The sequence below is a fragment of the Heloderma suspectum genome, chromosome 4 (genome assembly GCF_057233095.1).
Source record: "Heloderma suspectum isolate Gila_16-S chromosome 4, 16-S_ref, whole genome shotgun sequence".
Taxonomy (NCBI): Eukaryota; Metazoa; Chordata; class Lepidosauria; order Squamata; family Helodermatidae; genus Heloderma; species Heloderma suspectum.
The window spans coordinates 82,184,398-82,207,610 of NC_139461.1; the positions used below are offsets into that span (position 1 = coordinate 82,184,398).

General features: G+C 41.9%; 1 protein-coding gene across 1 annotated transcript in view; it reads right to left on the reverse strand.

Moving 5' to 3' along the window:
• The window catches only part of DLGAP1 (DLG associated protein 1), a 430,241-nt gene that overhangs the window by 171,308 nt on the left and 235,720 nt on the right, over positions 1–23,213 (reverse strand). Inside the window, exon 4 of the mRNA XM_084849805.1 lies at positions 9,663–10,689. Within this exon, the coding sequence (XP_084705931.1) occupies positions 9,663–10,619 (957 nt within the window). The 5' untranslated portion in view covers positions 10,620–10,689. The remainder of the gene's footprint in view (positions 1–9,662; positions 10,690–23,213) is intronic.

The following is a 23,213-nucleotide window of genomic DNA, read 5'->3' on the forward strand; positions in this document are numbered from 1 at the left end:
TTCAGTATATTTAAATAATAGTTGCTTCTGAGAGTTATGATAGATTAAAGTGAATGTGGTATTAAAGAAAGGGAGATGTGGCATGATACATTATGGTTTTTTATGGGTTAAAGGAAGAATAAGGAGGAAAGAGGTGGAATTCAATAAAGGAGGAGCTAACTCTTCTGGGAGGGGCAAATCAGTTTCTACTTCAACATGGCTGCTGGTCTTTCTTTCATACTCTCTACAAACACCCCCTCCCCCAGCCAATGGTACAAGGCTACCCACTCCCACACTGTAACATCCAACCTATTCTATAATGTGCTCTTATTTATCTTTGGCCTGTATGCACTGCTTTTTCCAGTACACTAAGGAACAATTCTTTCCTTAAAAATAAACAAAAATAAACGTAGGAGGACCTTTTCAGTGGTGGCAATTCTCTGAGCTGCCGGCCAGGGCCGCCCGCAGCCGGACATCCGGCCGCTGGGCAGCCTGCACAGGGACGCAAATGGCAGCCGCCGTAGCCGCTGCCATTTGTGTCCCTGTATTTTGCCATGATAGGCTACGTAAATATTTACTTAGCCTATCACGGCCAAAAAAAAAGGGAACGCAAATGGCGGCCACCATAGCTGCCGCCATTTGCGTTCCCTTTTTTTTTTGCCGTGATAGGCTACATAAATACTTACGCAGCCTATCACGGCTTCCGCAGGGACGCAAATGGCATCCCTGCTTTAGCTGTGATAGGCTATATAAGTATTTACATAGCCTATCACGGCTATAATGAAGAAGTGAATGGTGGCTGCGGATGCAGCCACCAATTGCAAAGCAGCGTGAATGGCAGCAGGTAGGTGTCCCGTTTCGTGCGCCGTTCGTGGCATGAGGGGGCGTGGGGGGCTTAGTTCCGCCACGGATTTCGGGAGGCCGAATGCACTGGCATTCGGCCTCACCGAGATCCGTGGCGGAATTCTCTGACATCCCTATTCAAGCCTGAAGTCAAACAGTATCCTTTACCTTAGGCGCTAAGCAAATTGTTTCAGGGCATTACTACCAGAATTTGCAGGTCTTGTTGAGGAAATACTAGCCAGTCTGTAATGCTTATGGTTCTAGCATCTTCAGCCAGAACTGCTTATACACATTTTTGGTAACTTTTTATACTGACGCTTTCTCAAGGGGTTGACTATATAAACTGAAGCAATGACAAAAACCCCAGAAGGCGTACATCATGTCTCATTGGCAGCAATCCAATAGCTTGTCTCTATTTCCATATTGATAAAATCCAATGCAGCACTGTAATAAAGATTCAGTTAAAATGATCAGATATTGTTACATTCCTTATTTGAATTAGGCTTGTGACCTCTTTCATGACCTCATGAACTCAAACATTCCTTAGCTAGCATGTTATATCTGGGATGTTTGGATCTTTATCCACTTGTGGTAGTTATATCTCCAGTAGTTAGGTATTATGCAAGAGAGGCAGGTTTGAGGGAGAGTCTGGCACTATGTAGGTGGGGCTATCATGGAGTTCCTTTCCGGGCAGTCCAAATTCAGGGAGACTATTTGGCGGGTTTCTGTGTGATTGGCTCCACCCACCAATTTTACATTTAAAGGGTACTTAAGGAATAGAAGTCAAGGTAAGTAAGTAGGTATGCAACGGAGAAGCTGTCTCAGTTCTCCATGACTCCCCAAAGTCTCTGTTGAGGAAGTCTGTGGGACAAAATAAATGGGCTCTAATTGGGACAATAACGAGGGATAACAGGCAAGCATGGCCTTGGTGTACAAAATGAAGCAGGACAAAGGCTAATAGAGTTTTGCCAAGAGAACACGCTGATCAGTTTACATTCCAATTCCAAAGAAGGGCAATGCCAAAGAGTGTTCAAACTACTGTACAATTGCGCTCATTTCACATGCCAGCAAGGTTATGCTCAAAATCCTACAAGCTAGGCTTCAGCAGTATGTGAACCGAGAAGTACCGGAAGTACAAGTGGTGTTTCGAAGAGGCAGAGGAACTAGAGATCAGATCGCCAACATTTGCTGGATCATGGAGAAAGCAAGAGAATTCCAGAAAAACGTCTATTTCTGCTTCATTGACTACGCCGAAGCCTTTGATTGTGTGGATCACAACAAACTGTGGCAAATTCTTAAAGAGATGGGAGTACCAGACCACCTTACCTGTCTCCTGAGAAACCTATATGAGGTTCAAGAAGCAACAGTAAGAACTGGACATGGAACAACCGATAGGTTCAAAATTGGGAAAGGAGTATGGCTTCGCGGTGGGGGGGAGGTGCTCCGTCCCTCCCCCTGAAATTCTGGGTGGGGTGGGAGGCACCCCATCCCTCCCCGCCAAAATTCTGGCTGGGGAGGAGGCGCCCTGTCCCTCCGGCCGAAATTCTGGCCGGGGGGGAGGCGCCCCGTCCCTCCGGCCGCGAATCTCGTCTCCTGCCAGGACGCAGATGGCAGTGGCCGTAGCCGCCGCCGTTTGCGTCCCTGCAGTCAGCCGTGATAGGCTACGTAAATCCTTACATAGCCTATCACGGCTGACTTTGGGGGGGGGAAAAAAGCGCGTACGCAAATGGCGGCGCCCATGTCCATGACAACGTGAAAGAAGCAGGGTGGGGTTTGCAGACGGGTCGCCCAGGCTGAAGCGTCACTGCTGGAGGGCTGAGCAGTGACACCCTGTTTAGACAGGGGCCTTGCTGAAAGGCTAAAGGCCCCTGTCTGTCAAGGTATCTGGAGGGGGTGTCTTACAGTCACACTTTCCCTTTTAAGCGGATGCAAAGACGAAGAGCCTTTGCTAGGAACATCTCATCTTCATTGGCCAAAGCCAGCTCTCTTTGGATCCATCATCGTCTGGGTTTTTGGAGGCACTCTGCACATGGACCCTCCCTTAATTGGAACTTTGGATTGCTAAAGACTTGCCATGAAAAGTACTGTGAGGCTTTTCATAGACTTCAACTCTTGTTTGCTGTGGATTGTGTGTCTTTGTTTGTCGTCAGCTCAGCACACTGGCAGGCTGGGTTTGATCTTTTGGACTTTTCTCTGCTTGGACACATGCAGTGTGGAGTTACCAATGTGAAAGTGGTTGCATGGAACTCCTTGCCTGTCTGGGTTTAACCTTCCCTTGATCTTGATAGGCCTCGAACATGTAGCCTGGAGTTATCAATAAAAGATTCAAAGTTGGACTCTCTACTGGTGTGGTTTTGTTTAGGCCTTTCAAGAATTTATCCCTTGATTGCCTGATGGTGTCATTCTAATAATCATTCCCATTCCTTGTCCAGGGTTGGAACACCATGTATAGATTGCCTGGGTTGGATACGCCAGGAATTTCGAGTCCCATCCCTTGTGTTCAGAACCGTAAAGATGGCAGCGGGGAAACCACATTGATGAGGATCTCAGCCATGGTAGTAGTGTTTAGCTTTGGACTGTTCTGGAATTACACAGAGCCTGTAGCTACTGACCATCAGCTATATGATTTCTGAAGAGTGTAGCCTTTAAGCTTTTGCTGTGGGATTTCGTGCAATACAGAAATCTCACTGATTTGGGTGTCCGGTGTCAGATTGTCTGAGCATGTGTGCTGGGGAGACTGGGAAACCTGACACTTATGCGAGTTCCAGAAACGAGTGTTTTTGCTTGTTTCTGGTTGCCCTGGAAGTGCTAAATCTTCATTCCGCAAGTGGTGGGTGCCACTTGCAGATGGGAATGGGCAGGCTGGAAGAAAATCAGTAGAGGCATAAGTGTCCCATCGGATTCTGTCCCTGGTCTCTGTGTGTCTGTTAAAGCTTGACTATGAATTCAGTGGTGGCGGCGGGTGGGAATAAGTACTTTTATATGTCTGTTATGCCTTGTATCCAGTTCTTGATTGAAAATGGCATTAAGATCTCCTGCCAAGATTACTTCGCCTTACATCCAATGTTTAAGTTGTAACATTAAAGGTCTATAGAACTATGTTTGTTCTGAATTTGGTGCATATACACAACCTAAAGTTAACTTGGTCCTCTCCAATGTGCATATCTATTTCTTCAATGAGAAAAAGATAACACCCCTCAGAGTCTTTCAGTTCTGTATCTATAACAAGAGGAAGTTGTTTTCCATAGGCAATCATAACTCCTTTGGTTTTGGTAGAGGCAGATGCATGATAAATCATTTCACTGAACACTGTCCTAAGAATTTTTTTTCATGTTCTGCTTCTAAGTGTATTTCTTGAAAAAAACATATATCTGGATTACCGAGATCCTTTTTATTCTCCTGCTTTTTGTAAGGGCTATTGAGGCTAAGCGGCATCTCTCTAGGAGACAGCAGTGACTCAGTGCTTGCACAGGAGGAACCTTTCCTTTCCTTATTGATAAAAAATTACTTTATTCATTGTCTTGTTTTTTTAAAAAAGAAAAATATATATCTATACATAGATACAAGCCCCCCCTTTTTTGCTCCTCCCTCCCTCAATTTTTCAATGGTTTCTGTACTTTATATGTAAATTGTCAAAGAGTCCCTCTTATTTTGGGGGTTCTTTTGGCCATCAGTACCATTCATTTCTTCAGCCACTACCTCCTCCTCATTACTATTTAATTCCACCAAGGCTTTTTTTTTGCCTCCTCCCTGTCCTCAGTACAAATCTTTTGTGTCTATACATTTGTTTTAATGCAAGAGGTGATATGTCAGCAAACATAGATATATCCATTCCCTCTATATTCCAGTGCTGAGATCAAAAAGCTTCCATAACCATATTCCATTATTCCAAATCTATAAACTTAACTAACACATCCATGGGGACTCTATTCTTTTTCGCAAAGCCACTATTATTTCTATGAGCAGAGTCAATGTAAATTCCATTTCTCATCTCGGCTCCAATGATATTTCTAAAATACTCCCCCAAATATCTTTTTAAATTATTGCCCTCAGCTCCCTCCTTCAATCCTTTACAGAGGGTATTTTGTATAACATTATTATCTGTTTTCTCAACAGTTCCATACATCTTATCTAGATATTCTTCCTTTATTCCAAAATCATTTTCCAGTAGTCTAAAGCAGCCTGTGTAAGTTCTTCAGTTTTCCTATCTACTTCCTGTTCTACTTCTTTAACCGTCATCAGCAGCTCCTCATTCTTTCTTTCAATATCCTCTCATTTCTGTTCCAAAGCTGTTAACCCAATTACCAATTATTTTTTCTACTTTCTCTATGGTTGAGATAACTTCCTGTTTGAACACTTTCAATTCTCTGAATTCTGAGGAAAATAAACTCTGAAAATCTCTGATAGTTTTCATTTATTACAGCAACACGTTTTTTGGATTGTCTGGTAGCCATCTTGTGGTTGTCAAAATAATGTGTTATATCTTTATATTTGTTCATAATCCACACTCTCGTCTAGATCAGGGGTGGGCTACTTGGGGCCCTCCAGATGTTTTTGGCATATAACTCCCATCAGCCCTAGCCAGCATAGCCAAACATGAGAGTTGATGGGAGTTGTAGGCCAAAACATCTGGAGGGCCACAAGTTGCTCACCCTTGCTTTAGAGGAAGGTCAAGAGATATTCCTCCCTACCATAGTGGTCCTGTCATTGATGGATAGGCCACAAAGTGACAGAGGCAATGGGTGGGTGGGCTTTGCTTCTGCAGCAACATTGTCCCCTGAATTCAGCAGTTTACTTTTCTCCAGAGGAATGAATAAATGGTATTCATACAGTTGCTGGACACAATTAAATTTATTTATTTAAAATATTTATATCATTCCTTTTAAGTACCAAGCCTCCAAAGCAGCTTATAACCAATAAAACCTTTAATAATAAAATCCAAATAAATGTTCTAAACACACTGTATAAAAGCCAGATCACAAAATTAAAATAGCAACAGCAGAACAAAATGTGTCTGAGAGAATAAAGCAGGGTGCCAACAATACATAAAAGAGCCAGCACTAAATGAACATTTCTAGAGAGGCATTCCATAAGTGGGGTGCACCCAGAAAAAAAGTCCTATTCCTGGTTGTCATTTACATCTCTTCGGAAGGCAGGGCCTCAGAAAATGACCTTAACAAATGAACAGATTTGTATGGGAGAAGATGGTCCTTCAGATACCTTGGTCCCAAGCTATTTAGGCCTTTAAGCTTAAAACTAGGACTCTGAATTACATATGGAAACAAATTGGAGGCCAGTCATTATCTTTTAACACCTGTATGTTATAGACAGACTAGTGAGTCCAGCTGCCATTTTCTGAAGTAGCTCAAGGAGCCCCACATATTATAACACATTATAGTAATCCAATTTGGGTATTAGGAGACCATGGTTAACTAAGGCTGTTTCTGACAGCGGCCTACACTAGTGCACCAATATGACTTCATGCCAGAGATGTCATCTGGGCATTCAAAGTGAGGGCCAGATCTAAAAATATCCCAATGATGTTATCCTGATCCAAAGTGGGACTTCAACCTGACCACCACCTCTTGGCTGGCTTTAGCCCACATCTGGCCCATTACATACTCCAGCTATCTGTTTAGCACCTCCATTGCCATACCTAGCTTAGATGAAAAGCAAAAACAGAGCTGGGTGTCATCGGTATAATTATTATACTGAACCCAAATCCCTGCATAGCCTTAACCAGCCATTCTTTGTAGATGTTAAATAGAATGAAGGACAACATCAAATCATTTAGTACTCCATGGCATAAACGTTATGGTGCAGTGCAAAAATTTATCTGCAACCCAGACAGGCAATCTGAAGTACACTATAGTCAGTATGGGGAAGCCAAAGCAATTTCAGTGTCAAATCCATGGCAGACAGTAGATTGAAATGGATCCATGTAATAAGCATCACTCAGAAATGCTTTTTTTACCTTTCCCCAAAAGGGGAGATTTGCGACCAGCCAATATTGAAACAATTGTCTTGGTCTAGAAAGAGTTTCTTCAAGTCTGGCCTTGAAGAGGCCCCATCCCTTGATGTCATCCGGCCCACCAGTTTGGTTGGGGGCTTATCTGCCCCCCGGACAGAAAGTGGCTGTCCTCCTCTATTCTATATCAAGCTCTTTATGAATGGTATTCACCTGAAGGAAGTACCCAATCCATGTTTCATATAGTGAATGGCAGACTGAATACACACACACATGCATTCCCCTGTAGTACAATTAATAAAACTGCTTTCCCATTTTTTTAGATTCTAAAGATTTGTTTGTATGCAACACTGCCTTACTCACAGGTAAAAATGAGCTGATAATGAATTATACTTGGGATAAATTATCTTGTGCTGCTGGTTGTCGTACGAAAGCAGAAACAAGCAGGTAGCACTTAGCACCCTAAGCAAAGTCTACCTTAGTAACTTTTTCTTTCTTCCCTGCAAAACAGGAAGCAGATTAAATCCTGAGCATAATGTTGTGATTCTTGTAATTTCTTCTAAAGAGGATAGTAACTTCTACTAAAGAGTTTGGAACTAGCACCTTGGTTCCTGCTGTGGCCAAGAAGTCACACACCCTCTTAGATTACTCCATCTTCAAAATTCTGATGAATGGGGGACAATCTTCTTTTAATGCCTTTAACAATATGCTGGGAATTCCCCCTATTGGAAGTTACCTTTTTGGAAGTTCTCCCCTTGAGATGAAATTCCTTTTGAAAAAGGAGTATAATTCCCCTGGCCTGGCACATTTTGTGTATACATTGTTATTGATATAGCACTATCAGTGTACATGTTGGTGCATGAGACAGGCATGCATTGTTAAACCCATATGCTCTGCACTTGCATAGCTGCTTTTTAAAGAATCATTGAAAAAATTATGCTCCTATATCACATCTTCAACTTGGTATTCTTATTTGACTGATACCTGTGTCTAAATAATACATTAAATTAATAATTTAATAATATTCACAATACTAATCACAATCTCATTAGGACATTTCTCTGTTTTTTTTAAAACCATCTTGAAATATTGATACTACATTGATTTCTTTCAGATTTGGCAAGTAATTTCAACCTAGGCATAGATAGCATGGCAAAAAGGTGTAAGAGAACCTTTAGCCATTTTGCATAATGCTTTATAGGGTTGCTGGACATTCATCAAAGCAGACATAGATAATGTCCTCTAATTCTACTTCAGGAGTCTATTCCTGTCAACTAAATCCCTGTGGAGGATCTCATGCAAAGATGAGGCTGGAAAAAAATTTCTCTTTGTTTTCCTACCACTTGGTCACATATTGGGTCATGAGCTACTTAACAGACAAGTGTCTGTTATTAAAGAGGTAATATAAATAAAACCCAACAAGAGATGGCTTACAATTTTCATCTGGCCAGACACACAAAATAGCCTCCTCCTTTCTGGTACAGTATTTATTTTGCTACTTTCAGATACATCCTCTAAATTCCTACTCTATTATATATGAGAACACTGAGACATGTACAGGTAAGAATTCATGCAGGACATACAGGTTTTCTCCTTTTTATCATTTTAGATGTAAATCCATGTAAAATGCATATTTTTATATTCAAACAGAATGTCTTTAAAATGTGGCACCCCAGTTTCATTTATAGGTCATCTGAACTATAACTACACCAGACACCTTAAAAGGACAGTGGGATTGTCCTTTCCTTTACCTGAGGTTGGACTTAACTTCTAAAATGTCATTACAGAATGCCCCAAAGCTAAACACAAGAGAAAACTAGTCTGAAATATACAGTGCATAGAAATAGAACTAAATAGCAGATAAACAGCACAGCAATCATCCAACTATTTTTTAAAAAATACAACAAGGATTTCTCTGTTCAAACCTCTTTTTTCCTCATGGTCTTTTCTCTTCTTTGTTTGACATTACTCCACTGTCCATGCACAGTTAGATGTGCCATATCTGCTTCAAAATAAAATGCATAAAAACCAATCCACAGATCTTGCAAGACTGAAACTGTGTTAATTTTCTGATCCACGTTCTTGCCACAAACATTAACCGGCAGTATGATAGCTCCAAGAGCAGACATCTGATTCTTGACATTTAAAGATACAATACTGGTGAAAAATAGTGACGCTTTATTAACTGCAAACAGCTTGAGAGGGAGTAAGTGATGTACTCTTAAAGAGTATAATCAGAACATTCAATAATTTCAGTCTTTTAGCTTTGTATTTTTTCAGTCAATGTTGCTTTTTTTTTTTTTTAAAGGAATAATAGCTAGAAACACCAATTTGGTCACTTCATATAATTATTTCATGAGGGGGTGGTTGTTTTTTGGTGGAGGTGGGGTTGTATGTAACAAAACAGGTTCATGGTGTACAAAATGGTATGACATTACTAAGTGTTCAAAGGGTCTCAGGTTTTCATCACAGAATAATAAAATGAAGGCAGATCTTAAGATTACAGAAGCTAATGAATGTCTGTACTGGTAATATCAGGATCATTGACATTGTAATGCTAAATGAAAGCTTTACTACCTCCAGCTCCCTTGTGACCCTGCTGTGCTGTTTTGTGGCTGAGTGCCTTTTTAATCCCCCCAAATTATTCAGAGCGCTTTTGTTCTTTTCACATGTTAAGAATGTGTACCAGTTCCTCATTGAATGCATTCATTTGAAACACTGACTCTTAGCAACCAAAATGCAGATTTATTCATAATTTGTATTTGGATTAACTCCCACTTTCATCTTTTCATTTGCAGTCTCATCTCAGTATGAAAGGCATGCATGGAACCACAGGCAGTGCAAGTAATGCAGTCAATAACATATATGGTACCTGAAGATACTGGCAAGACCGCTCTTGTTGACAAGTCTCTGATTTCACCACTGTCTGATCCATGTTCATGGAAGCTTTTTGGTAAACCTCACGGGCTCTGCTCACTGTCAGTGTAGAGGACCAAGAGCTTTTTTTCATTAACTGAGCATCCAAATTGACTGGTAGGTTTGCACAGGTGGAACATTTGACATCATTATTGCTTCTGGAAGGCTTCACAGTATGTTCACTAAGAGTGTTATAGGCTTCCATAAAGTACTGAGAAGTGGAACGGTCAGGGCATCTTCCCATCGTCATAACCCCACTTGGTCCATGGTAAATACAAACATCATTGTCCAAGTTGTCATCTGAACTCCACCATCCTGATGCATTTGACCTGGATTTTCCATCTGATCTCCTATCTTTGCTCTTGCTACGCTTGCCATACCTCATAGTCTGTGTCTCCTCTGGGCTTGCTTTGCCTCCATTGATGCTGCCCTTTGATGGGCCTTCAAGAGAATGAGACTTTGTGAAAAGCTTTTGAACGGAGTGAACCAAGTGGCGAATCCTTCCTGGACTATCACTACGATGTTCTACAGCAGTCCTTTTGTATTGTAAAGTATGGTAGCCATCTCGATTCAGAGGAAGCTGCCTTTCGAACTGGTCCAAAAGATTGGCAGGGATGCGATTGCTTTTACTGACTGTTCCATGTGGCACCAAAGCACACTCATCTTTAAGCTCATTTGGGGAATTGTAATGTCTCCGAGGAAATGTGCTGCTAGCAATCTGTTCATTGTAGGGAACCATGCATTCTCCCTGAAAAGAGTTCCTTTGAGTGTAGTAAGAGTGATCTGCAGGATGATGTTCCACAGGATTTAACAAATATGGCTTCCTGTCTGAGTGATGTACCAGAGAATCACATGCTGGTTCACAGGCAACCCCATGATGGTGACTGCGACTGCCAGATAATCCTTTCATCATTGTTGTGAAAAATATCCCAAAGTCATCTGAATATATGTACTTATGTTACTGAAAGATCACCAAGAAAGATCTAGAAAAATGGAAAACAAAAAATGTGAAATGCTGTAGTAATTAATAAGCATATTTGTGTTTTTTGTTATTATAATACTTATTACTTCATCTTTGAATGGCTTTTAATTAATGAGTTGGATCTGGGCTAAGTTAGTTGCACTTAGTTCCTACTGAAATCAGTGGGACAAATCAGATATGACTAACTTTCCACAGTGATTCCAGTGGAATCTAAATGCAACTAACTTACTTTGGATCCAACCAAGTGAATGCATCAGTGCTGTACAAATGCTGTAATTAGTCATGGTACAGTTGGATACACTAAAAGATTTGCATTTATGGGATCTAGATATTCATATGTCATATATTTTGGAATGGTTGCCTCTCTCATCTGAAGCAGAGCAGGGATGAGGAGGAACTATAACTGTTACATTAAGCTATCAGATGAGGGAGTTTCCCTCCTAAAGAAATGGCTTCCTCTTCACCAAGAAGAACAGAAGCTTTTCTTAGTAAACAATGTCTGAAGAGAAGGGGATGGAATTTCTTGCTAGGAGACACTTGGAATGTGAGTTACACTTCATTACCACCTTTATTACAAAGCCATTTCTTTGTAATACTTCTAGTTTACTGACCGATTAAACATTCTCCTAAAAGAAATTTCAGGAATAGAACATAAATAGCAGTGCTATGCTGATATTTCTGCCCCTCCCCTCTGCAAGTACCAACATAGGCAGCTAATGCCTGGCAAGCCAGAGACATAACTGGGCTCTGACACACCGCATGACTTGGCATCAGTGCAACAACCATCAGTGCTACTGTGACTGGTTGAAATAGTCTCAGTGGCTCCTGTCTTCTAATATGGCACCTGAACTTTGTACTCTTGCATATACAGAGTTGTGACTTCTGCCACATGTCACAGCAGACTCAGAAGCTATGGTAAGGCCATGGAATATCTGTATCTTAGGTATGTCTGTGGATGCCAAGAGGATCATAGCACAGTGCAGCATAACAGGTTTGTCCCTTGATTACAAAGGGAACTATCCAGAGCAAACTGAGCACACTAAGCACCCTATTTTAAATTAACACCCAGATAAACCTTTAAATTTTTTGGTTAAAATGCCATTTAGCCAAGAATGTGCGCAATAATATTTTCCAAAGGGTCAGTTATTTCCTGCCTAATATAAAATTAATTTTATATTTTCTCATAATAGTAATATGGGTTTCTAAGTACATTGATTTGGAAGTAAATATTGAAATAACTAGAATTCAATTTAGAGGAAATATATTTAAGACTCAATTATCATTAATTTAGTAAGTGAAGTCTCATTTTATGATAAGTCTCAGTAGCTTAAATATAACTACCTCAAACAGATTTTGACAATCTTTAATGATATATGTCTTGATAATTGTAAATTTCTGGTTCTGATGGTCCTCCTTTTCAGGCTTCTGCATCTACTTTTTGCAAGCTGTATTGCCAAGTATGCTAAACACATATATTTTAGTGTCACATGAATAGGATTTGGAACGTTCAATCAAACTGAACTCAGAGATTTACTCAAATAAGAGGATGTCTTGAAAACATCTTAAGTGCCATTAAAAGATACCATAGCAAGGGATCACGCCTTGTCAGCTACAGAGTTCTTACTGTTTCTGTCAGTTTTTTAAAATAGTTTTCAGCTTTATCAGTTCTTTTGCAAACATGATCTATTAGCCGTGGAATAGCTTAGTCTCCAAGGGAAGTAGTGATGTTAACCTGCAGTTTCAGATCCTGGTTTGTTCTGAACCTGGTAACCATAGTCTTCTGGTTCAGATGTAACAGGAAACAATGGATTTGCTCCATTCTGCAAATTGAAGGGGTCCTTCCATTCATGGAAGCAAGTCAGATTAAGTAGAGGATCCCACTCTGCTAACTGACCGCTCCCAGAGACCGGGCGGGGGAGATTATTTTTGCTGATTTCTCCTTTCCTATGTAGCCTCCAGAGCTACCTCCTGTGCATTTCTGGAGGTTTCCCCAACCCTCCAAAACAGTTTTTTGAGGATACAGGGGGTATTTGGGGGTGATATGGGGGGAGGGGAATTGTCAAAGTGCCTCCAGCCATGGCAGCATCACTCTGGATCCAACATTATGGTTAATTAATCCAGGAAATCTTCAGTCATGGCACACTGAGAAAGGAGGTGGAAATGAACAGTGCATGCGAGCACAAGCATCATCGATATTTCAGCTTAATCAACTGAGATATATATGTCTACACCCAATGTGTGACATGACAAGGCTACTGAATGAGCATCATTCCTGTGAGAATTTGGTTGTTCAATGCTTACTTTCTAACTGAATAGTGTCTAATGTGGGTCATACTGTAAAGTGTTGATCATGCAATGCAGTTGTATCATTCAATGGATCATACAGTGCAATTCCTAATAACTAATGCTCTCTGTATGTATTTTATTATCAGGGGTGCTCTTCTGTATATATCATAAACTTTTCCTTCAAAATACATGCACGCAGAGACTTGAGAAGGGCTGGGCCTCTACACGTGTGTTTTTGAGAAGAAAAACTATGACTTATACACTTTCATAATTGAAAGTACACAAATATATTGTCTACGGAGAGATTGGTTCCCAAATATAAGATGGAACACAGCAGCAACATCTCTCTCTCTCTCTCTGGTAAGGGCGAATTCATACTACCCTGTCAGAGTATTCTAAGAGAATGCTAACGATGAGGGGGGAAAAGAGAGCCATAGACAAATTAGAAGAGGACACTGCCATACCCAAAATGTGTGCTCCATCTTTGGCTTACTGAGACCATGAAAGATTCTTTTTCCACCCACTAGTGCACTAGTCTTCACAACTTTAAAAGGAGATAATCTAATTTGAGAAGATACACAGTTAGAACATTAAGGAGCTGTCAACCAACTGGAGCTTGTTAACTTAGAAAACCCCCAACAAGGAGAGTATATATTAGAGGTTAATAACATCATTAATAGTGCAGAGTAGCAATGGGGAACCAGCTCAGTAGGCCTCCCCCATACAGTCTACTACCTCTCCCCACACTCTTCACCTGTCCCTTTTCCCCAGCAATCTGGCAATTCAGGAAGAGATTGGTATCTTCCTGCATCATCAAGTGTCTGCATTAATTTCCTCTCTTTGCCCTTTTTTCAATGCACAGAAAGGGAAATGGCAATGATCTGAAGACACAGGATGTGGTTGGTTTCATCTTGCATCACCAGAATGCTTACATTTTTGTCTGTACACCGAGAAAGGGAGAAGAATCACAGTGGGAGTGAGGGAGGGAGGGAGGGAAAGGGTAAATGAGTAGGGGAAGACAGGAGAGATACAGAAAGATGTTTGGCTCCAAAAAACCCCCATTTTTGTTTCTGTCATTCCCACCCAGAGGGATATACAGAAATGAATGCGGACCTCAGGCTGAAAAAGGGCCCAGTACAGAGAGTAAGAGCAGGAAAAAAACAGTAATTCTCAAGGTACTTTTCAAGTACTTTTTCATACAACACACACACACTGCTACAGGAGGTTGCATTGTGATGGTCCAGCTATAGCTTACTTCCATAGTAAAAACTGAAACCTCCATATTCAAAAGCAGCGCATGTCTAATTACTAGATTCTGATGACAAACTCATCGACTGACTTGCCTGACTCATCCTCATCTGTCTGCTTGTCTGGCACCTTGTTGTTGTGCTCTACTTTTCTTTGCTCCTGTTCACTTCTTGTGACATCGTGGCCTGGATTATGTGAGTTAATCGGTAGGGGTGCCACGTGTGACATGATATGATGGGGATCCTGTAACTAGGCATAACCAACAGACCTGGGACACATTCTAGAATTATTCTCCTATTATGCAACACGTTGCATTTCAGTTATTTTAAGGGAAGTTGATGATACAATAATTTGATTATAATCTGAAATTGATAGTCTAATAATACTATACTTTCTTAACAAGTGACCTCCTGCAAGGTAAGAATACTTGCTGTGTTCAAAAGGCAGTTTAAGAAAACCAATATGTAAACAGTTATTCTCTCTCTCTCTCTCTCTCTGTGTGTGTGCGTGTATGTGCGTACAGATACACACACACGTTATGGTATAAAAAAATAAGGATACTAACTGAATACAACTTTGAAAATGAGTTAGCGTTAGGACAAAGTTCTTGATGTGCAAAACAGGAATACAGATTTGTAACCAAGTTGCTAAATAACTTAAGGTATATTACTTGAGGATGCTGCTGAGAGAGCAAATGTTGCAAAGCAACAACAGATGGATTTACATTATATGGTGAACATGACTCTTAAGAATTATCACCAGCGGACTCATTATACATTATGAATTTCATGCTTAAAGCTGTAAAATTGTATACCTGCTAAGGAAATCATGAACCGACAAACTGAATATACAAAACGTTTTCATTGTCTGATGGCATAATGCTGACAACCAAAGGTGCATGTTTCTCCTGCCATTTATCAAAAGGACAAAACCTGCACACACATTATGTGCACATGAGCGGGTGCATTCTCCTCTGTTCTGCATGTTGTTATCATCCAGATCATAAATTCCTTCTTTACATGGCCATTGGAAATCCAAGAGCACACCACTGTTTTCTATGCATGCTTTTGTGTCCTAAAAGATACCCCCTCTGAAAAAGCCAACTCATCAGCAAAAATAATATCAATCCTCCATAATTTATCTGACTTTTGAAGGACTACACACACACACACACACACACACACCCCTTTGTAGGCTTTTGTGTGCTATAATCAGTTTTCCTCCCATTATTGATATTGACAGTGAGATAATTTATATACGGATACAAATATAAGCACATCCATATTAAGGAAGAAAATCTAGATTCCAAAAATGGAAGAATAACATCTTGAAAATATTTTTTCTAATAATTTCAGAACGCTTATTCACAAAAAGGGCAGGTTTTGCATTTAATTTAATTAATTTATTTTGTATCTTGGCTTTCCAGCAAAAATGGTGGCTAACAATAATAAAATACAGGTTCAAAACACAATTGTAATTAAAAACATAAAAACAAACCAAGTAAAAACACAATTCCAAACTGAACAATTAAATAATTAGTACAATGCATGCTATACATATGTAGGGTAGTGGGAGGGATCACACCCCACCTTCAAATGGTCTTAACAGGTATAGGCTTGATCTAGAGTAGGGGTGGGCAACTTGTAGTCCTATAGATGTTTTGGCCTACAAGTCACCACTGGCTATGCAGGCTAGGGCTGATGGGAATTGTAGGCCAAAACATCTGAAGGGCCACAAGTTGCCCACCCTTGATCTAGACAGTGTTTACCCCTTGGAGTTTGAGTGGTAAGGATCACACATAATTCTGTGTATGTCTGTTCAAATGGACCATTTGTTGGTGCAAATGAATGGAGGTAGCACAGCTGGGTGAGATATAATCCACTGCTCACCACTCATCCTATTTACACAGTTTTCCCATGTGTGTGAAGAGGCCTTGTTAAGACATAATGTGAATGTTTTTAATGGGGCCTTGTACTGGTTTTATTGCTCATGATCAATTCTGGTTAGGACATTTAAAGGTACCACATCTTCATGTTTTTTTCTTTCTTTTTCCCCAGTTGAACCCTTATTCTAAACCAGTAATTGGATTAGTTCCAGACTGAGGTAAACTAAATAATGATTCCTATTCCATTCCAGAAATAATAAAATTAACCTTCGGTCCAGTTTTTGATCCTGTTTCCAAATGTATGAACCAGGGCCAGTATCCACCGCCGCCCCTTGCTCACCTCACACTCCCGCAAAGGGTCTGAACATGCTTATAGTTTAGAGTACAAGTAGCCCCATTGACTTAATGCTCAGCATGTTGTATGATCTCTTTAGCTAATGATAAATTAATCCTTAACAGTGTCACTAAGATTGCAGACACTGCAGGAGCCTTCGTCTAACACACAATTAATCTGAGTCACATCCAAGCACCATTTCAAGGTCTGTAAGTACTGAAGCAGCACTAGTTCTCTGAGACATGCCAACAAACCTAGAGCAATGGTTAATCAATTCAGCATACAGCTACTACAACAGCAGTCTTAAAAAAAAAAAAAAAGCACAAAGAAAACATTATACAAATGTCTCATGTGCAATACTCCGAGAAGAACAAATGTTTAGTCAAGATTAGCCTTTTGATAATGGACAATTATTGTAGAGGTCAGTTAAGCTCAAGTACCAAAAATAAAAAAGAGAAGGGGTAAAAAGCCTGGTGTTGTATATGGTATTTTTTTTCTAAATATATATTGTAGCCATATGGGAAACCTGAGTGCCCTATTTACGTGTACAAAGTACATTATACCTCTAAGTACCAGATACTGAGGAAAAGCAATGGGGGAAAGCTAATAACTTCATACCCTTATCAAATAATAAGAAAATTCATTGTTATGTATATTTGCACATTTCAAAATAATTACTAGTATTTAAATTTTACAAAAGGCAAACCAATCAATTCCCCAGCCAAATCACACCTCAGTTCTTAATTTGCACCCAACCCCAAATCAACCAAATCAGTTCACTTAATTTACTTCCAGATGATCCAGATCCTGCTCAGAAACCAATTTCCCTTCAATCATAACTTGACCATTTCTATTTGTCTTATTTTTACACAAAGGTTGAATAATGAGAAGGGGACGGCAGAGGATGAGATGGCTAGATAGCATCACCGATGCAATGAATATGAACTTGAGCACACTCCGGGAGAGAGCGCAGGACAGGAAGGCCTGGCGTGCTATGGTCCATGGGGTCACGAAGAGTCGGACATGACAATGACTGAACAACAACAACAACAAAGCAAGGCTAGAGTTTGATCATAGAATCATAGAATAGTAGTAGGGTTGGAAGGGGCCTACAAGGCCATCGAGTCCAACCCCCTGCTCAATGCAGGAATCCAAGTCAGAGCATCCCTGACAAATGGCTGTCCAGCCTCGTCTTAAAGGCCTCCAGTGTGGGAGAGCCCACCACCTCCCCAGGTAATTGGTTCCATTGCCGTATTGCTCTGACACTCAGGAAGTTTTTCCTGATGTTCAGCCGGAATCTGGCTTCCTGTAACTTGAGCCCATTATTCCGTGTCCTGCACTCTGGGATGATCAAGAAGAGATCCTGGCCTTCTTCTCTGTGACAACCTTTCAAGTACTTGAAGAGTGCTATCATATCTCCCCTCAGTCTTCTCTTCTCAAGGCTAAACATGCCCAGTTCTTTCAGTCTCTCTTCATAGGGCTTTGTTTCCAGTCCCCTGATCATCTTTGTTGCCCTCCTTTGAACCCTCTCCAGCTTGTCTGCATCCTTCTTAAAGTGTGGTGCCCAGAACTGGACACAGTACTCCAGATGAGGCCTAACCAGTGCTGAGTAGAGGGGAACTAGTACTTCCCGGGATTTGGAAGCGATGCTTCTATTAATGCAGCCCAAAATAGCATTTGCCTTTTTTGCAGCCACATCACATTGTTGGCTCATATTCAGCTTGTGATCGACGACAATTCCAAGATCCTTCTCGCTCGTAGTGTGGTTGAGCCACGTATCCCCCATCTTGTAACTGTGCATTTGGTTTCTTTTTCCTAGGTGCAGAACTTGGCATTTGTCCCTATTAAATGCCATTCTGTTGTTTTCTGCCCAGCGCTCCAGTCTATCCAGATCACTTTGAATTTTGTTTCTGTCTTCCAAAGTATTAGCTATCCCTCCCAATTTTGTGTCATCTTGAAATTTGATCAGCATTCCCTGCACCTCCTCCTCCAAGTCATTAATAAAAATGTTGAAGAGCACTGGGCCCAGGACTGAGCCCTGCGGTACCCCGCTCGTTACCTCTCCCCAGCTTGAGAAGGTCCCATTGATAAGCACTCTTTGAGTCCGATTCTGTAGCCAACTGTGGATCCACATGATCGTTGTTTCATCTAGCCCACTTCGAGCAAGTTTGCTCATCAGGATATCATGGGGCACTTTGTCGAAAGCTTTGCTGAAGTCGAGGTATATGATGTCTACAGCATTCCCACGGTCTACAAGGGAGGTGACTTGATCAAAAAATGAGATCAGATTTGTCTGGCAGGACTTGTTTTTGACAAATCCATGTTGGCTTCGAGTAATCACGGCATTGTTGTCAAGGTGCTTCCAGATGGATTGCTTTATGATCTGCTCCAGAATTTTCCCAGCGATTGATGTCAGACTGACTGGTCTGTAGTTCCCAGGTTCCTCCTTTTTACCCTTTTTGAAGATAGGGACAACGTTAGCCCTCCTCCAGTCATCTGGCACTTCCCCGGTCCTCCATGATTTCTCAAAGAGAATAGACAGCGGTTCTGAGAGTTCTTCTGCCAGTTCCTTTATTACTCTAGGATGCAGTTCATCTGGCCCTGGAGATTTGAACTCATTCAAAGTAATGAGGTGTTCCTTGACCATATGCCTGTCGATCTCAAGCTGCAATCCTGCCCCTTCAGCCTGTACTTCGCCTTTGCCAGGGGGGTCATAGACCCTCTTTTGGGAGAAGACTGAGCCAAAGTAGGAATTGAGCACCTCTGCCTTTTCTTTGTCATCTGTTATCATTTTGCCATCCTTATTTAATAGCTGAACAACCATTTCTTTCCTCTGCCTTTTACTATGCACGTAGCTGAAGAAAGCCTTTTTGTTGTTTTTAGCATCCCTCGCTAACCTCACCTCGTTCTCCGCTTTAGCCTTCCTGACGCCATCCCTGCAATTCTGTGCTACCTGCCTGTACTCTTCCTTTGTTACTTGGCCTTCTTTCCACTTCTTATATGTGTCCTTTTTTGTTTTCAGGTCATCCCTAAGCTTTTTGTGAAGCCACATTGGCTTCTTCTGTTGTCTTCCACCTTTTCTTCTTGTTGGAATTGTTTGTGATTGTGCCTTGAGAATTTCCTTTTTTAAAAGTTCCCACCCATCTTGGACTCCTTTTCTCACTAGCATTGTTTGCCATGGGACCTTACTGATCATTGTTCTGAGTTTATTAAAATCAGCTTTCCTAAAATCCAGGGTACGCGTTTGAGTACACTCGGCTTTTGCTTCCCTTAGAACCAAGAACTCAAGTACAACATGGTCGCTTTCCCCCAGAGTTCCTGTAACTGCTACTTTATCCACTAAGTCATCTCTGTTGGTTAGGATCAAGTCAAGGATAGCCGATCCTCTAGTTCCTTCCTCTACTTTCTGTAGGAGGAAGTTATCCGCCACACAAGTCAGGAATTTCCTGGAGGGGCCATGTTTTGCAGAATTTGTCTCCCAACAAATATCGGGGAAATTGAAGTCCCCCATTACTACTACATCATGCTTCCTTAAAACATTGGCTATTTGCTTTTCAAAAGTTTCATCCTTGGCTTCTCCTTGATTGGGTGGCCGGTAGTAGACTCCGACCACCAGGTTCCTTTTATTCTTTGCTCCATTTATTTCAACCCAGATGCTCTCGATGGGGCTACCAAGCTCCTCCTCCTGTATTTCTGTGCAGAGATATGTATTTTTCACATACAGTGCAACCCCGCCTCCCTTTCTGTTCCTCCTGTTCTTTTTGAACAAGTTATATCCTTCAACTGCTGTATTCCAGTCATGAGAGTCATCCCACCAAGTCTCAGTTATACCTATCAAGTCATAATTTCCCTCCTGTATTAAGAGTTCAAGTTCATTCTGTTTGTTTCCCATACTCTGGGCATTAGTATATAGACATCGAAGACCATGTGCTTCATAGTCTGGCTTTCTTCCTACATGTGTCTGAAGACTATTATTGGGCGCTATCAGCGCTGTTCTCTCCATTGCAGTGCATGCGCCTACGTCCATTGTTACCCCCAACATTACATCTCCCTTCCCCGTAGGATTCAGTTTAAAGCCCTCCTGATGAAGTTCTTCATGCTGTGGCCAAACACATTCTTCCCAGCCTTTGTGAGGTGCAACCCATCCCTAGCCAACAGCCCATCTTCCAGGAAGTATAGCCCGTGGTCCCAGAATCCAAATCTCTCTCGTCGGCACCACCTTCATAGCCAGTCATTCACCCGGAGTATTTTTTGTTCCCTTTCTATCCCTCTTCTAACTACTGGAAGGATGGATGAGAAAACTATCTGGGCCCCAAAGTTCTTGAGTTTCCTTCCCAAAGCTTCAAAGTCTGACGTGATCTCTTCGTAGCTCCGCTTGGCGGTATCATTTGTTCCCACATGGATGAGAAGAAAGGGATACCTGTCAGTGGGCTTTATGAGTGCAGGCAACCTTTCAGTCACGTCTCTAATTTGTCCTCCCGGGAGACAACATACCTGGCGAGTCCACGGGTCTTCGCGACATACTTGGGTCTCAATCCCACGCAGCAAGGAGTCTCCCACTACTACCACTCTTCTCTTCTTCTTCTTGTAGGCCTGGGTTTCATCGCCTCTGTTTGACTGACCTTTAGCCTCTTGCTCACTCTCATGCAGGTTCCCCTGTGATTCTTCCTCTGCAGGCTGTCCTCCAGTCTCATCTGCAAGTACCTGGAATCGGTTCCACAGCTCCACCGCTTCCACTGGTGCAGAGTGGCGTCTAGTTCTTCTTCTCCTAACTGTCACCGTTTTCCAAGGAGTATCCTCTACTCCATTTTTCTTCTCCTCAGCATTTCCCACTTCTGCCTCATCTTGCTGTTGCTCTTCAAGCTTCTGGTCTGCCCTTTGCTGCTGTAGTTCCCCCATTCTGTCCAAGAACTCTTCGTGTTCTCTTATTCCCCGGAGGGTTGACAGTCGCCGCTCCAGTCCACTTACTTTTTCCTCCAGCAGCGTGATCAACTTGCACTTGTTGCAGGTGTAGGCCATGTTGTTCTCAGGCAAGAAAACAAACATTGCACACACCTTGCAGGTCACCACCATTGGAGAGTCTTGTCCTTCCATAGCCCCTTTTCCCTTTTTGTGTCTAGCTTTGTGATTGTTCTAGACTAGCCTGTGCCTGCTCCTCTACTCAGTAGAGGTTAAAAGCAGAGTCCCACTGGTGTGGAAGTGTGTGTTACAAGACAAATAAATGGGAAAAAGTTAGTTAAAAAAAAAAATGTTAGGGGCCTCCCCCTTGACCTCCCCTGCCGAACTCCCCTGGCCAACTCCTGTTTGCTCCCCCTGTTCGCTCGCTCTCTGGGAGCTTGCCTGCTTCTGTAGTCCCTGGACCAGCTGGAGCAGCTTGCTCTGCTCTGCTCTGCTCAGCTGGGAGGCGGGAAACAGACTGAAGCTTCCCGCCCAGTCAGCTGCTGGGAGTACTCAGGCCACACCCCTCCAATTCAGTTGGAGCTCTCAGAAGCTCCTGGTGAGCTCACAGCCAGTCAGAAGGATAAAGGGCAGCCCCACCTTGTGATTCATACTTGTAAATTCTTCATTTTGTGTGAATGATCCCCATCCATTTATTATTCCTCAACAAAAAGGACTAGACCCCCATCATTAATCCAGCTATCACCTCTATACACTTGCACATCCCCCCTCCCACTTGCCACTGCCTACATGAGCTACACTAGGGCAGGCAGAGAGCGGCTTTGCTCCCTCCCTACTGTTGCAAATTAAGAAGCAGCAATCACACCACCACTTTTCTTCCCTGTGAAGTTCTCTTTCATTCGTTAACATTCCCTTCCTTGCCCCAGTGCTTGCTGGGATGTACAGTTCAAAAGAGAGAAAGAAAGAGACAGGGAGGTGGGGAGAGAACTCCAGCTCCCAACATGTCATGTTTTGGCTCAAACAGCTTCCTTCCTTTGCTTGTTAATCCATAGAGAGACAGGCTAGCGCAAACCAATAAACCAACAGCAAGGTCAGAATTGGAGCTGCTGGCCACCACCTTGTCTCATCTACTGCATATTTTGTACTGGGAATCTGGGAACCAGGCAGATTCCTGAGCAGCCCTTGAAATACCATGCAGTCTGGTAGAAAAGTGGCTTGGGACCACAATGCCTGACGGAGTGCTTCTCCTGACACGAACCTACCCGTACACTATGCTTAACATCTAAGGCCCTCCTCCAGCTGCCTACACTTGAGGGAAGCTCAGAGGATGGCAACAAGGGAGAGGGCCTTCTCAGTGGTGCCCCCCAAATTATGGGATGATCTCTACAATGAGGCCCACCTGGCGCCAACATTGCTATCTTTTCGGTGCCAGGTTAAGACCTTTCTCTTCTCCCAGGCATTTGGCAGCATGTGATAAGTTTTAATCAATCCTGGAATGTCTTAGGGTTATGGTTGTTTGTTTTTGAGATTGTTTGTTTGAAGTTGTTTTAGATATATGTTTTTTTTTTTTGTGTATATTGTCTGTCCATGTGCTATTTACGTATGTAAATGGTTTTTAATCCCTGTATACGGTATGTTTAATGTTTGTTTTTAATCTTTGTAAACTGCCCAGAGAGCTCCGGCTATTGGGCGGCATAGAAATGAAACAAATAACAACAGCAGCAACAAAAGTGGACAAGTCGCCATCCTAACGCCATCCCCTCCTACTTCTTCGCAACACTTCCAGTTTTGAATAAACTATAGTTACTCATTACATCTGAACTTGGGAAACTGTGGTTTATTCGAACTGTGGCTAGTTCAAACAATCCAGGAC